The sequence below is a fragment of the Homalodisca vitripennis genome, chromosome 4, assembly GCF_021130785.1.
Source record: "Homalodisca vitripennis isolate AUS2020 chromosome 4, UT_GWSS_2.1, whole genome shotgun sequence".
Lineage (NCBI taxonomy): Eukaryota > Metazoa > Arthropoda > Insecta > Hemiptera > Cicadellidae > Homalodisca > Homalodisca vitripennis.
Genome location: NC_060210.1, coordinates 108,105,522 through 108,122,340, shown reverse-complemented (window position 1 = coordinate 108,122,340; position 16,819 = coordinate 108,105,522). Strand labels below are relative to the sequence as shown.

Sequence of the window (16,819 nt, the reverse complement as noted above, 5' to 3'; positions counted from 1 at the left end):
AATTTTCCGTCTGGGAGGACGTTGACAACATAATTGCCAAGGAGAAACCTACAGGTAACCGCTTTAAAATTTTATTCATAAATTTAGAATTTTCAATAAATTAAATTAGGGTTTTTACTTGTAACTACACGTATTTACTTTTTGTTTAACTTTAACGCGTTGTAAGCTTTTTGAAGTTCACTGCTATGAAGGAATTGGTTTCAGGTACGAAGACCTCCGCTGCAATTGTCGAGTTGAACCGGTACGTAGATGACAGCTATCTAGGACGGAAAAAAGATCCTATGGGCTGGTGGAAAGAGAATCAACATGTATACCCTATTATGAGCAAATTGGTGAAATTAAAATTTAACGTCATGGCTACATCCGTCCCATGTGAACGACTTTTTTCTAAAGCAGGAAATTTTTTGACAGAACGCCGATCAAGGACTGAGTTCAAAACGAGCAGAGCAGTTGCTGTTTTTGAATGGAAATCTAAATCTTCTACAGTAAAATAGAAATCAAAAAATTTAAGTTATATATAAGTTCTGCAAGTTAAATAATATGAAATTATGTAATTCATTTTCTTGCAATTAATCTTATATGAAGCCATAGTGTACAGTTTTGGTTATATTGCCCATTTTATTTTCTAAATATGCTTAATTGTGTCTTTGAATCTCCATACATTCGTGTATCTTCATTTAAATCTAAAGTACAATATTTGACAGTGTAATTGTAATGTACATTTGAACAATATGTTTATGTATGTATATATTTGTAATTTATAAAGTGTTCCTATATGATTTAATTAGAAATAGCAGTGTTAACCATTTTGTTTATATTGTGATAAATAGTTTTTTTATGTATACATTTTGCAATTATAAACGTCATTTGTGTTACTATTTGTTGTAGTTAATATAAGTTATCAGTTAAATATGTATGTATACATCACAGCAGTACATTTTTATAGCTAAATATCACTGTCCAACGTTTTTACTTTACAACTTACAAAATCTTACTTAAGTTGTAGGCTATAATTATTTCAATATATTTTATAATCAAATATGTATTTCACATTCGTAATAATTATATTTTTAGATTTAATGTATCCATTTAATGTATTCTTCATTTACATACTAGTAGTGTAACTAACACGTATTTAACGGTTTTATTTTTACTGTCAATTTTCCGTTGTAAATACCAATTTGGGCAATTAAAACACGTTATTTTTTAAGATAAATGTATTTTAAAGAACTTTTAGTCTTGTATATAAATTACTTTTATATAAAAAAAGCCTAGGGTGTGTTCATTTAATAAATAATAATTTACAGAAACGTTTTATTTTGGTTTGTATTATTTTGTCTATAGCTTTTATAAAGTAATCCCTAGTGTAAATTATATTTTAATACACTAAAATATTTCATTTTTCAGTTTGAATATTTAATGTTTATCTATAGTGTAAATGTACAATGCGCTGTGAAATGTTTACATTCAAACAATAAAAACCCGATTCTGTATTTTGTACTTAATTGAACCAAAAGATACTTTTAATTATCTCAAAATAAATTATAGTAACTAGACTAAGCAGCTAAATGACGAATTTTGTACACTTAATAATAGTAACAAAGTCCGTTAACTGAATGGTGGTCCATGTTTTAGTAACGGTATTTCAGTAACGTTCTATAGGTAACAGCCACTGGAAAACGTTATTGAAACCAACGTTGCGCAATGGATAGACGAGGCGCAACGGTCAGCCGATAACAGTTGCTAAAATAACACGTTGCCGCACCTGTTATCGGTTGGCAGAATAACGTCGCAACGCGTTGCAGCTAAACAACGACATTTTTCCATCTCTATGCTCAACTGCCACTGCCAACCTAATCGCCCTAAACAAATAAAATATTTCTCTTAAGGATTTACACGGAGATCCTGGAGTTAGTTTAAACGGCGGAATAATATTTAGCTATGGCAATTTCGATCTTGAATCTTGATGATATGGTTAAATGATTAATCAGTACTTTTAACTTAACTGTTGAGTATAATTCTCATTTCTCTGGTTATCGTCATGGTTTTAAAATGTTAACATAAAAAAAAATCATGCCCCCCCCCCCCAAAAAATTTTGATGGCGCAAATTGCGCCATGCCCCCCCCTTCTGGGCACCCCTGATGCATGCGACTACATTGGATTTGGGTGAGCTTTAGCGAATATTTTTATTTGTCTATTGGTAACCATAATGGCAACGAGAAAACAGAAGAATAAATATTACCTTCAACCTCGTTTTATTAAAATAATAAATATATTTAAAACACCTTCCAGTGTTCTAAGATGGAACAATAGGCAAATAACTTTATTGACATATTCACAAAGAACAGTACACTGCAACAAAGTGTGTAAAGATTACATTTTAGTTAGGTTTATGAATTCGTTTTCTGTTTAGAATGATTTATCTTTTAGTCACTGGGTTAGATTGTGAAGGAAAATCTTGAACATTAAAATAACTATTAAAACTATTCATACTGCTTCCAGCTACGTTTAAGTGTCGATTTAGGAATATATAACTTATGCATTGCTACACCCTCTACAAAAAATCAATTTAAAAATTTTTTTCTGGAAAGTATTAGTTGTCCGTAAATATCTAAAACATTTTAGAATTATTTTGTAAAGTATGTCAATTATACTGTAATAGGCTTATGAAATATTTTCCATATATTTACGATATAACTACAATCTACCAGGATCTCTCTCTAGAAGAGCACTCGCAATAGAAATTGTTTATGATTTTTCCAAATATGTATATTTAAAAAATAATTTTCAAGTAATAAAAAAACAATAAATAAAAATACTATTTTATTTAGAGAGTCTCTCAGTATAGTACACAGCTTTACAGAACAACTCAAGTAAGTCTTAATTCTAAGATCTTATGCTATCGTTAACTTAGCATTCGATCTTTCCTAATAGTCTCTACGTCCTTAAGGTTAAAAAGTGAAACACATTCCAGTGTCTCAAAGTACAAAATGGATGTAAAACAGTAATTAATTAATAAAATGGTTATTTACTTCAAACTAGCTTTTTAATCTTTTAGTGCAACAATACTTAGTACACGACTTACCATTCCTTTGTCGCTTGTTGGTATTTTCTCATTCTTGATGGTGTCTTCAAATGCTGAAAAACACACATAGAATCAAGAACAGTTATTTACTTTTGAGTATTTTATTAATTTGATGCCACTACACAATACCACGTTTTGGACTGAACATGTCTTTTATAATAAAATATTTAAGTTTTTGACGTGACAACGTCTTAAATTAGGTTGCGGCTCAGAGTCACTCATGAAAAAGTGTAACGCCCGGTAACGTTACGATGCCCGTCCAGTGGGTCCACCGCACGGGATCCGCACGGGATAAAGCAGATAACTGTGGGTCCGACGCACGGGATAAAGCAGATAACTATGTTTGTTCGTGAAAATGTGGAGTGCTTAGATTCGTCATTTACAACAACTACAACAATAAAGGTAAATAATTGTACACTGATATTTCATTATCGTAAACTATGATTGATTGATTAATTGTTAGATTGACACAAAAGTTGAGAAACTGAGTTTATAGGTTATGTCATACTATTGACAAATGTTGATAGTGTTAAGTAAATTATTAGTTTAAATCACTCTGCAATCAATCGTAATTCAGTCGATTGAGAAGAAACAGCGCGTATTGCTAGTCAAACATTTAAAATAACAAATTATAACCTCTAACCTGTCATAACATTGCGACCAAACAAACGAACTAAACCGACCAATCACCACGCGCGGAGTTAGAATTTAACTGTGTTTAGCAAGAATTTCAAATTCCAATTTTAGTAAATTTTTTATTCAACTTTACCATTTACAATAACAAATTTTAATTAATTTCAAATTATGTACAATGTTTTAGTAAACAAAATATATTTCTATAGTTAAAATTTGTGCAATTCTTATTTTCATTCAATTCCTTGTTCCTATTGTGCAATTTAATAATATTCATATCAATAAATATTCTACCGAGAAAAAGACGTTGTCACGTAAAATCTTCGCCCGTAAAACCGACTTTACAGGCAACCATAATTTTTTTGATCCTGTTTTTTTGCTAAAAACTAATGACCAAGTTGTATATATTTTTTATCTGTAATAAATTTGTCTTTATTCTGTAATTTTAAGAACGTCCAACGGTGCATTTAATTTAAACGATAGCATCTCTGACGGCCGACACCACCTTTTTGACGTTTGTATATTAAAGTACACCATACAGGGCACCTGTATACAAATTTTCATTGCAGGCACTTCTTTGGTTTAGTCTCAGGAGTGACTTTTATACGAAACCTCCCGTCCAACGGTGCATTTAATTTAGACGATAGCACCTCTGACGGCCGACACCACCTTTTTGACGTTGGTATATTAAAGTTCAGCATACAGGGCACCTGTGTACAAATTTTCATTGCGGGCACTTGTTTGGTTTAGTCTCAGGAGTGACTTTTATACGAGAACGCCCGTCCAACGGTGCATTTAATTTAGACGATAGCACCTCTGACGGCCGACACCACCTTTTTGACGTTGGTATATTAAAGTTCAGCATACAGGGCACCTGTGTACAAATTTTCATTGCGGGCACTTGTTTGGTTAAGTCTCAGGAGTGACTTTTATACGAGAACGCCCGTCCAACGGTGCATTTAATTTAGACGATAGCATCTCTGACGGCCGACACCACCTTTTTGACGTTGGTATATTAAAGTTCAGCATACAGGGCACCTGTGTACAAATTTTCATTGCGGGCACTTGTTTGGTTTAGTCTCAGGAGTGACTTTTATACGAGAACGCCCGTCCAACGGTGCATTTAATTTAGACGATAGCACCTCTGACGGCCGACATTACCTTTTTGACGTTGGTATATTAAAGTTCAGCATACAGGGCACCTGTGTACAAATTTTCATTGCGGGCACTTGTTTGGTTTAGTCTCAGGAGTGACTTTTATACGAGAACGCCCGTCCAACGGTGCATTTAATTTAGACGATAGCACCTCTGACGGCCGACACCACCTTTTTGACGTTGGTATATTAAAGTTCAGCATACAGGGCACCTGTGTACAAATTTTCATTGCGGGCACTTGTTTGGTTTAGTCTCAGGAGTGACTTTTATACGAGAACGCCCGTCCAACGGTGCATTTAATTTAGACGATAGCACCTCTGACGGCCGACACCACCTTTTTGACGTTGGTATATTAAAGTTCAGCATACAGGGCACCTGTGTACAAATTTTCATTGCGGGCACTTGTTTGGTTTAGTCTCAGGAGTGACTTTTATACGAGAACGCCCGTCCAACGGTGCATTTAATTTAGACGATAGCACCTCTGACGGCCGACACCACCTTTTTGACGTTGGTATATTAAAGTTCAGCATACAGGGCACCTGTGTACAAATTTTCATTGCGGGCACTTGTTTGGTTTAGTCTCAGGAGTGACTTTTATACGAGAACGCCCGTCCAACGGTGCATTTAATTTAGACGATAGCACCTCTGACGGCCGACATTACCTTTTTGACGTTGGTATATTAAAGTTCAGCATACAGGGCACCTGTGTACAAATTTTCATTGCGGGCACTTGTTTGGTTTAGTCTCAGGAGTGACTTTTATACGAGAACGCCCGTCCAACGGTGCATTTAATTTAGACGATAGCATCTCTGACGGCCGACACCACCTTTTTGACGTTGGTATATTAAAGTTCAGCATACAGGGCACCTGTGTACAAATTTTCATTGCGGGCACTTGTTTGGTTTAGTCTCAGGAGTGACTTTTATACGAGAACGCCCGTCCAACGGTGCATTTAATTTAGACGATAGCACCTCTGACGGCCGACACCACCTTTTTGACGTTGGTATATTAAAGTTCAGCATACAGGGCACCTGTGTACAAATTTTCATTGCGGGCACTTGTTTGGTTTAGTCTCAGGAGTGACTTTTATACGAGAACGCCCGTCCAACGGTGCATTTAATTTAGACGATAGCACCTCTGACGGCCGACACCACCTTTTTGACGTTGGTATATTAAAGTTCAGCATACAGGGCACCTGTGTACAAATTTTCATTGCGGGCACTTGTTTGGTTTAGTCTCAGGAGTGACTTTTATACGAGAACGCCCGTCCAACGGTGCATTTAATTTAGACGATAGCACCTCTGACGGCCGACACCACCTTTTTGACGTTGGTATATTAAAGTTCAGCATACAGGGCACCTGTGTACAAATTTTCATTGCGGGCACTTGTTTGGTTTAGTCTCAGGAGTGACTTTTATACGAGAACGCCCGTCCAACGGTGCATTTAATTTAGACGATAGCACCTCTGACGGCCGACACCACCTTTTTGACGTTGGTATATTAAAGTTCAGCATACAGGGCACCTGTGTACAAATTTTCATTGCGGGCACTTGTTTGGTTTAGTCTCAGGAGTGACTTTTATACGAGAACGCCCGTCCAACGGTGCATTTAATTTAGACGATAGCACCTCTGACGGCCGACACCACCTTTTTGACGTTGGTATATTAAAGTTCAGCATACAGGGCACCTGTGTACAAATTTTCATTGCGGGCACTTGTTTGGTTTAGTCTCAGGAGTGACTTTTATACGAGAACGCCCGTCCAACGGTGCATTTAATTTAGACGATAGCACCTCTGACGGCCGACACCACCTTTTTGACGTTGGTATATTAAAGTTCAGCATACAGGGCACCTGTGTACAAATTTTCATTGCGGGCACTTGTTTGGTTTAGTCTCAGGAGTGACTTTTATACGAGAACGCCCGTCCAACGGTGCATTTAATTTAGACGATAGCACCTCTGACGGCCGACATTACCTTTTTGACGTTGGTATATTAAAGTTCAGCATACAGGGCACCTGTGTACAAATTTTCATTGCGGGCACTTGTTTGGTTTAGTCTCAGGAGTGACTTTTATACGAGAACGCCCGTCCAACGGTGCATTTAATTTAGACGATAGCACCTCTGACGGCCGACACCACCTTTTTGACGTTGGTATATTAAAGTTCAGCATACAGGGCACCTGTGTACAAATTTTCATTGCGGGCACTTGTTTGGTTTAGTCTCAGGAGTGACTTTTATACGAGAACGCCCGTCCAACGGTGCATTTAATTTAGACGATAGCACCTCTGACGGCCGACACCACCTTTTTGACGTTGGTATATTAAAGTTCAGCATACAGGGCACCTGTGTACAAATTTTCATTGCGGGCACTTGTTTGGTTTAGTCTCAGGAGTGACTTTTATACGAGAACGCCCGTCCAACGGTGCATTTAATTTAGACGATAGCACCTCTGACGGCCGACACCACCTTTTTGACGTTGGTATATTAAAGTTCAGCATACAGGGCACCTGTGTACAAATTTTCATTGCGGGCACTTGTTTGGTTTAAGTCTCAGGAGTGACTTTTATACGAGAACGCCCGTCCAACGGTGCATTTAATTTAGACGATAGCACCTCTGACGGCCGACACCACCTTTTTGACGTTGGTATATTAAAGTTCAGCATACAGGGCACCTGTGTACAAATTTTCATTGCGGGCACTTGTTTGGTTTAGTCTCAGGAGTGACTTTTATACGAGAACGCCCGTCCAACGGTGCATTTAATTTAGACGATAGCACCTCTGACGGCCGACACCACCTTTTTGACGTTGGTATATTAAAGTTCAGCATACAGGGCACCTGTGTACAAATTTTCATTGCGGGCACTTGTTTGGTTTAGTCTCAGGAGTGACTTTTATACGAGAACGCCCGTCCAACGGTGCATTTAATTTAGACGATAGCACCTCTGACGGCCGACACCACCTTTTTGACGTTGGTATATTAAAGTTCAGCATACAGGGCACCTGTGTACAAATTTTCATTGCGGGCACTTGTTTGGTTTAGTCTCAGGAGTGACTTTTATACGAGAACGCCCGTCCAACGGTGCATTTAATTTAGACGATAGCACCTCTGACGGCCGACACCACCTTTTTGACGTTGGTATATTAAAGTTCAGCATACAGGGCACCTGTGTACAAATTTTCATTGCGGGCACTTGTTTGGTTTAGTCTCAGGAGTGACTTTTATACGAGAACGCCCGTCCAACGGTGCATTTAATTTAGACGATAGCACCTCTGACGGCCGACACCACCTTTTTGACGTTGGTATATTAAAGTTCAGCATACAGGGCACCTGTGTACAAATTTTCATTGCGGGCACTTGTTTGGTTTAAGTCTCAGGAGTGACTTTTATACGAGAACGCCCGTCCAACGGTGCATTTAATTTAGACGATAGCACCTCTGACGGCCGACACCACCTTTTTGACGTTGGTATATTAAAGTTCAGCATACAGGGCACCTGTGTACAAATTTTCATTGCGGGCACTTGTTTGGTTTAGTCTCAGGAGTGACTTTTATACGAGAACGCCCGTCCAACGGTGCATTTAATTTAGACGATAGCACCTCTGACGGCCGACACCACCTTTTTGACGTTGGTATATTAAAGTTCAGCATACAGGGCACCTGTGTACAAATTTTCATTGCGGGCACTTGTTTGGTTTAGTCTCAGGAGTGACTTTTATACGAGAACGCCCGTCCAACGGTGCATTTAATTTAGACGATAGCACCTCTGACGGCCGACATTACCTTTTTGACGTTGGTATATTAAAGTTCAGCATACAGGGCACCTGTGTACAAATTTTCATTGCGGGCACTTGTTTGGTTTAGTCTCAGGAGTGACTTTTATACGAGAACGCCCGTCCAACGGTGCATTTAATTTAGACGATAGGACCTCTGACGGCCGACACCACCTTTTTGACGTTGGTATATTAAAGTTCAGCATACAGGGCACCTGTGTACAAATTTTCATTGCGGGCACTTGTTTGGTTTAGTCTCAGGAGTGACTTTTATACGAGAACGCCCGTCCAACGGTGCATTTAATTTAGACGATAGCACCTCTGACGGCCGACACCACCTTTTTGACGTTGGTATATTAAAGTTCAGCATACAGGGCACCTGTGTACAAATTTTCATTGCGGGCACTTGTTTGGTTTAGTCTCAGGAGTGACTTTTATACGAGAACGCCCGTCCAACGGTGCATTTAATTTAGACGATAGCACCTCTGACGGCCGACACCACCTTTTTGACGTTGGTATATTAAAGTTCAGCATACAGGGCACCTGTGTACAAATTTTCATTGCGGGCACTTGTTTGGTTTAGTCTCAGGAGTGACTTTTATACGAGAACGCCCGTCCAACGGTGCATTTAATTTAGACGATAGCACCTCTGACGGCCGACACCACCTTTTTGACGTTGGTATATTAAAGTTCAGCATACAGGGCACCTGTGTACAAATTTTCATTGCGGGCACTTGTTTGGTTTAGTCTCAGGAGTGACTTTTATACGAGAACGCCCGTCCAACGGTGCATTTAATTTAGACGATAGCACCTCTGACGGCCGACACCACCTTTTTGACGTTGGTATATTAAAGTTCAGCATACAGGGCACCTGTGTACAAATTTTCATTGCGGGCACTTGTTTGGTTTAGTCTCAGGAGTGACTTTTATACGAGAACGCCCGTCCAACGGTGCATTTAATTTAGACGATAGCATCTCTGACGGCCGACACCACCTTTTTGACGTTGGTATATTAAAGTTCAGCATACAGGGCACCTGTGTACAAATTTTCATTGCGGGCACTTGTTTGGTTTAGTCTCAGGAGTGACTTTTATACGAGAACGCCCGTCCAACGGTGCATTTAATTTAGACGATAGGACCTCTGACGGCCGACACCACCTTTTTGACGTTGGTATATTAAAGTTCAGCATACAGGGCACCTGTGTACAAATTTTCATTGCGGGCACTTGTTTGGTTTAGTCTCAGGAGTGACTTTTATACGAGAACGCCCGTCCAACGGTGCATTTAATTTAGACGATAGGACCTCTGACGGCCGACACCACCTTTTTGACGTTGGTATATTAAAGTTCAGCATACAGGGCACCTGTGTACAAATTTTCATTGCGGGCACTTGTTTGGTTTAGTCTCAGGAGTGGCTTTTATACGAGAACGCCCGTCCAACGGTGCATTTAATTTAGACGATAGGACCTCTGACGGCCGACATCACCTTTTTGACGTTGGTATATTAAAGTTCAGCATACAGGGCACCTGTGTACAAATTTTCATTGCGGGCACTTGTTTGGTTTAGTCTCAGGAGTGGCTTTTATACGAGAACGCCCGTCCAACGGTGCATTTAATTTAGACGATAGGACCTCTGACGGCCGACACCACCTTTTTGACGTTGGTATATTAAAGTTCAGCATACAGGGCACCTGTGTACAAATTTTCATTGCGGGCACTTGTTTGGTTTAGTCTCAGGAGTGGCTTTTATACGAGAACGCCCGTCCAACGGTGCATTTAATTTAGACGATAGGACCTCTGACGGCCGACACCACCTTTTTGACGTTGGTATATTAAAGTTCAGCATACAGGGCACCTGTGTACAAATTTTCATTGCGGGCACTTCTTTGGTTTAGTCTCAGGAGTGACTTTTATACGAGAACGCCCGTCCAACGGTGCATTTAATTTAGACGATAGCATCTCTGACGGCCGACACCACCTTTTTGACGTTTGTATATTAAAGTACACCATACAGGGCACCTGTATACAAATTTTCATTACGGGCACTTGTTTGGTTTAGTCTCAGGAGTGGCTTTTGTACGAGAACGCCCGTCCAACGGTGCATTTAATTTAGACGATAGGACCTCTGACGGCCGACACCACCATTTTGACGTTGGTATATTAAAGTTCAGCATACAGGGCACCTGTGTACAAATTTTCATTGCGGACACTTCTTTGGTTTAGTCTCAGGAGTGACTTTTATACGAGAACGCCCGTCCAACGGTGCATTTAATTTAGACGATAGCATCTCTGACGGCCGACACCACCTTTTTGACGTTTGTATATTAAAGTACACCATACAGGGCACCTGTATACAAAGTTTCATTACGGGCACTTGTTTGGTTTAGTCTCAGGAGTGGCTTTTGTACGAGAACGCCCGTCCAACGGTGCATTTAATTTAGACGATAGCACCTCTGACGGCCGACACCATCGTTTTGACGTTGGTATATTTAATTTCAGCTTACAGAGCATCTGTGTACAAAGTTTCATTGCGGGCACTTGTTTGGTTTAGTCTCAGGAGTGGTTTTTAAGTAGAGAACGCCCTTTTAAGGATACATTTTTACATTTTAGTTATTATATTTGGGTTTTTATTTATTATAAATTTATCGGGAATTCTTTGTGGTAAATAATAAATACGAAAAACTGTGTAGATTTTGTGAAAAATCGTATTTTACTAATTCGTTTTATATTATTATTTTAGATTTTGAATGTTTGTTAGCGCCTTCTGATTGTTGACTGCAACATTGTTGCACGGAATACAAACGGACGATAAAGTGACGCTAACTTCACGGTGGTCCGTCACTCCGTCAGTCAGCAACGAGCTCCTCACGCCTGAGTTTTAATGGGGCGATCAAGGCAGGCGGAGAGAAAGAGTGGGGGCAGAGCCGAGCAGTACCGATAAATCCCGAAAATTCCTGACAAACCCTGTACATGCGGCTGATAGCGACCTCAGTTCGGAACGGTCTTGATTTCTATTATCTTACGAATTAATGAGTCGTTTTATATCCGAAAAATGTTTTCGCTCCCTGAAATTTGCTGAAATTGGCTATAGCCATTTAAGCCTATATGTCCATCCAGCTATGTGTCTAAACTACAAAATAAACCAGCTAAATGAAAATGTGGTCCCTGTTATTGTAACTCTAATGGTTATTCTGTGGTTATTAAAAACTCTGGTATTTATACGTTTTAATCTGAAAGCAAATTCATCTTTACAGTACCCATTACAAAATCAATTTCTCCAACTTACCTTTGGAAGTTATTGGCCGTAGATTAACATTACATTTAATGAGAAACACTTCAAATGATTTAGTTTAAACACACACACACACACACACACACACACACACACACACACACACACACACAACACACACACACACACACACACACACACACACACACACACACACACACACACACACACACACACACACACACACACACACACACACACACACACACACACACACACACACACACACACACACACACACACACACACACACACACACACACACACACACACCACACACACACACACACACACACATACACACACACACACACACACACACACACACACACACACACACACACACACACACACACACACACACACACACACACACACACACACACACACACACACACACATATATATATATATATTATATATGTCAGCCGAGCCGATAAGAGCTCTCCGTGTAGTGCTCGTACCGAGTCAAGGTCAAGTCACCGCGTGCACGTGTTCTGTACACTCCGTGCGTGTTTTAGTCTGCCGAACAGTAACTTTTATTCATTTATTGTGAAATGGCACTCTGTGGCGTCTGCGGTATTGTGTTACACACTCCACACACACCACACCACTGCTACTGTCCGATGAGACGTTCTGAAAATTATTGATTGTTAGTTCTGAGCTATTTATAATTTTGGAGGGAAGACCAGTCCATTTTGGGATGAAAATGGCTGAATAGTTGATAAGTCAAGCAAGCGTTTCTACACCAGGTGCAGGGTTGCAGTATTGGTTGACTCATATCTCCTTTCTGTGGCATGTCCTTTGATATCTTATCGCATTTTCTTTTGAGAACTTTAGTATTTGAAACAATTTGTTAAGTATTCATATTTTAATAACCTCAAATTATTACGATCAAGTTTTAACTTATAGCAATAGCAATAGATTTCTCTGTCTGTTTGTTGGATATTATCGAGAATGAGAAATAAGCTATAGACTTGAAATTGTGCATGCAACTTCGACCAAGCCTGATAAGTGCCATGTGTCGTCTGGCGTACGCGATTATAATGGCAATATGGCAATTATCGAATAATTTCTAACTAATAGTAATGTAACCTACAAATTATGTTTATTTGATTAAGGCAGTTGGAAAACATTTTAATACAAAAGATGCAATTAAAAAACTCAACTTAATTGTTGATTTTGTTTTTGGAGACCCTGAAGATCATTCTTTAACTACTATGCTAAGTAGGGCTCTGTTTAATCCTCCTGGATGTTTAATCCACCCTCGAATGTTTTCTAGCTACGCCACTGAATGTAACGAGGTTACTTTGTTATATTAGACTTCCTTACATCTTTTTGGGTCTTTCGATACTCCGTTGTATTGGTTTATTTGTATGTAGACAAGAGTAATTGCCTGCCATTAATTACGTTGTAAAATCAAGGTTCAATAAAATAAATTTAATTGCGCTGCATCCTGCAGCATCCAGCTTTGAAAATGTTTTATATATATATATATATATATATATATATATATATATATATATATATATATATATATATATATATATATATATATATATATTGTTGTACCAAATTACTGAAATGTGTTTAATTCAGAGTAGAAGCTAAAAACACAGTGGTACATTTTAAGAGGCTTGTCACATTGATTGCCTGCAATTTAATTGTGCTGCATCCTGCAACATCCAACTTTGAAAATTATATGTAGGCCTATGCTGTACTAAACTACGGAAAGGGGTTTGAAAATACAGTGATACATTTTGATAGGTTTGCCAGGTACTGAACTAAATTAAATTCAGAGGAGTACAGAACAGGAACGCGCGGACTGCTCATTCCACTATTCTAATACACGGGCTATCTGTAGTTGGCAGGAGGGGCCCCTCCATCCCCACTCTTTCTCTCCGCCTGCCTTGATCGCCCCATTACAACTCAGGCGTGAGGAGCTCGTTCAGTCAGCATGCCTGATGCTAATATTACGATCAGAACCAGTGACAGTGAGTAACAGGTAGAGATGTGTCAAAAAACTGAAACAGTTCCATCGGAACGTTCCGGAACCGGAAAGGACCTGGAACAGTTCACTTCTTCGGAACTCCATGTTTCGTCGGTACTGGTTATGTTTCTACAAGTTCCGGCTCTGTTAGGCTCGGAACTCCATGTTCTGTCGGAACGGCTCACTAGACGTTCCAAATGGTTCCTGGCGGAACGACACTCTGGTAAATGTTCCAGTTCCGCTCTGGATTCCAGGCAACAACATTTTCATGTAGCAACCTGTCGCTAAACTAGACTGGAGACTGGAGGGAGTTTGTTTACTTTGATGAGTAATTCCTCTTATGTCTGTAGTCTTTTTATTGAACACCTTGGTCAGTGACGTTTCGTTAGTGATGCTAAATATTAAATAGGATTTTGTGACGCGATTTGAGGTTGCTAAGATTCAAATTAAGTGTAATTTTAAACTACTAAATAAATTTTAGTTTCTTTTTAATATTTCTAAGTAAACACGATTTATTGTAATCGCGCTACTTAACTATTTTTATTGGTACATTCAAATCGAGGTGCTGCCTCCCTGGACTCATTTTTAACTAATATTGATAAGTGGAATTATGATGTATTGATAAGTGAATCTCAGACCGCTGACCACAAACATGTTTTTTTCACCCTCAAGCATTGGAGGCCACAGGTCATAGACTTAGTAAGCGATCCGTTGATTAAGACTGTAACCATTAGATCTTTCAATGATACAAATTTCCAGTGGTTTGTGGAATCTGTCGCAGTCCAGTTCAGTTCCTGGCATGAACTTGCTCTATGCTTTCCTGCAGAAGCTACATTTACTAGTTTTTTCTTAGCTTTAAGAAGACTTTTGATACTTGTTTTCCTGTGAAACTGAAAAAACGTAGTCCTACAGGAGGCAAAAATGGAAAAAGGCATTTTGCCCGATCTGCAAACTGGTACACACCGGATTTAGCTGGCCTACGTAGTCTCATTGGCATAGTGTGTGATATGTCTAAGAGTAGGTCCAATCTGAAACCTTGGGTGCAACATCTGAGTAGGGAATACCGTGCTAAGGTTATGGAGGCCAAACAGGCTGCCGTGGGAAACTTTATTGCACAGTCTCAAAATCCATGCAAGGCAGCCTGGGACTATATCCATAGGAGTAAGCACCTAGTGTCTGCCCCTGACACCAATTTTGCCACAGCAGAAGTCTTCAATGCTTATTTTCTTAACTCTGCTAAGGATCTTGTTAACTCGAGTAATTTGTCTCCATGGTAACTCTTCCTAGTGAGAATGGGGACGCATATCTAACTTCGGTCTCCGTGGTACCTTTTAATTTTGCGTGGAAGCTAGTTACCGTGGAAAAAGTAATAAAAGCAGTGCATGGTTTTAAGAGTTCCTAGAGTAAAGACGTCTATGACATGTCTGTGGATGTGTTAAGAAGGGTTATTTATAGTATAGCTCCTGCTCTAACAGACTTAATAAATCTGTGTCTGTCCGAAGGGGTTTTCCCTGAGGTTTTGAAGGCATCGAGGACTGTCCCCGTCTACAAGAAGGGTCCACAAAACGAGGTATCGAGCTTCAGACCTATATCTTTAATACCTATTTTTGCCAAGGTCATTGAATCTGTCATGCTGGAGCAGCTGTGCAACTTTTTTGAGTCACATCACCTCTTGGTACCAGCACAGTTTGGCTTCAGAAGGCATAGATCTACTGTCGAAGCTGTGGACTCACTTTTTCAGGCCATTCTTAATTCTTTTGAAGCAAAAAGTTCTACTGCTGTACTGTTATGCGACCTTTCACGTGCCTACGATTGTGTATAGCACAAGATCCTCTTGAAGAAGCTGGAAAGATACGGTGTACGGGGTTGCGCCCTGAAAATCTTGAAATCTTACTTACATCAAAGGAAGCAATCTGTAAGCTGGGATGGTACAACCTCAAACCTCTTGGTTGACGAGCATGGAGTGCCCCAGAGCTCAATTCTGGGGCCATTTTTGTTTATCATTTTTATTAATGATATTTATTACAATGTAGCGGGTAATATTCTGCTGTATGCCGATGACTCAACCTTGTTTGCAACTCATAAGGACTGTACAACCGCAGAAACACTTGTTAAAAACCTTTTTACAAATGCTTCATATTGGTTCAGTTATAACAGTTTGTGCCTAAACCAGGACAAGACTCAGGCGATTACTTTTAGCTTGTGCAACAATGGTGTTAATGTGGAGGGAGTGAAGTTGCTAGGCTTTAATCTTGATTCGAAGCTTGTCTGGAATAAGCATGTTGATGCCTTGTGTAGTAAGCTAAGTAGGGTAATTTTTTTGCTTCGAAAGCTTAAAGCAGACATGCCCTTTGAGTTTGTTAAGTTAGCTTACTTTGCCTTTTTCCACTCCCACATTGTTTATGGTACCAGACTTTGGGGACACTCTGCCAGTGTAATTAGAGTTCTTCGGTTACAGAAAAAAGCCCTAAGGGTACTAAGTGGGGCACAGTTGCTTGAGCACTGTAGACCACTGTTTTCTCAACACCAAATTATGACAGTGTACAATGTCTTTTAGCAATTAAGCATAAAGAACATGACTACATCACTAATGCGGGTGTACATAGGTATGAAACCAGGAAATGCCTTGATGTCTATGTAAATAGATCTAGGTTACACAAGATCTCAAATTGCTTCCCTATTATACCCACTAAAATGTTCAACTCCTTACCCCTTACAGTTAGACAGCTCCCGGTACAGAAGTTTGGGCCTGTCCTAAAATCCTGGTTGTCAGATATCCCTTTCTACAGCCTAACTGAATATTTTGAATCTGACCATTCCCTTCTGCTTGGCTATTTAAATTAATTTGTTTTTAATTTCTGCATGTGTTTAGTAGTGTTCTTATCTGTATATT

At 39.4% G+C, this 16,819-nt stretch overlaps 1 protein-coding gene across 2 annotated transcripts in view; it reads right to left on the bottom strand.

The window, feature by feature from the left end:
• Nucleotides 1-16,819, bottom strand: part of LOC124359936 (GDP-L-fucose synthase) — a 163,119-nt gene that overhangs the window by 55,841 nt on the left and 90,459 nt on the right. The window contains exon 2 of one of the 2 annotated variants that reach the window (XM_046813103.1): nt 3,087-3,139. The exons of the other annotated variant lie outside the window; for it this stretch is intronic. Within the exon in view, the coding sequence (XP_046669059.1) occupies nt 3,087-3,089 (3 nt within the window). The 5' untranslated portion in view covers nt 3,090-3,139. The remainder of the gene's footprint in view (nt 1-3,086; nt 3,140-16,819) is intronic. 2 annotated transcript variants of the gene reach the window in all.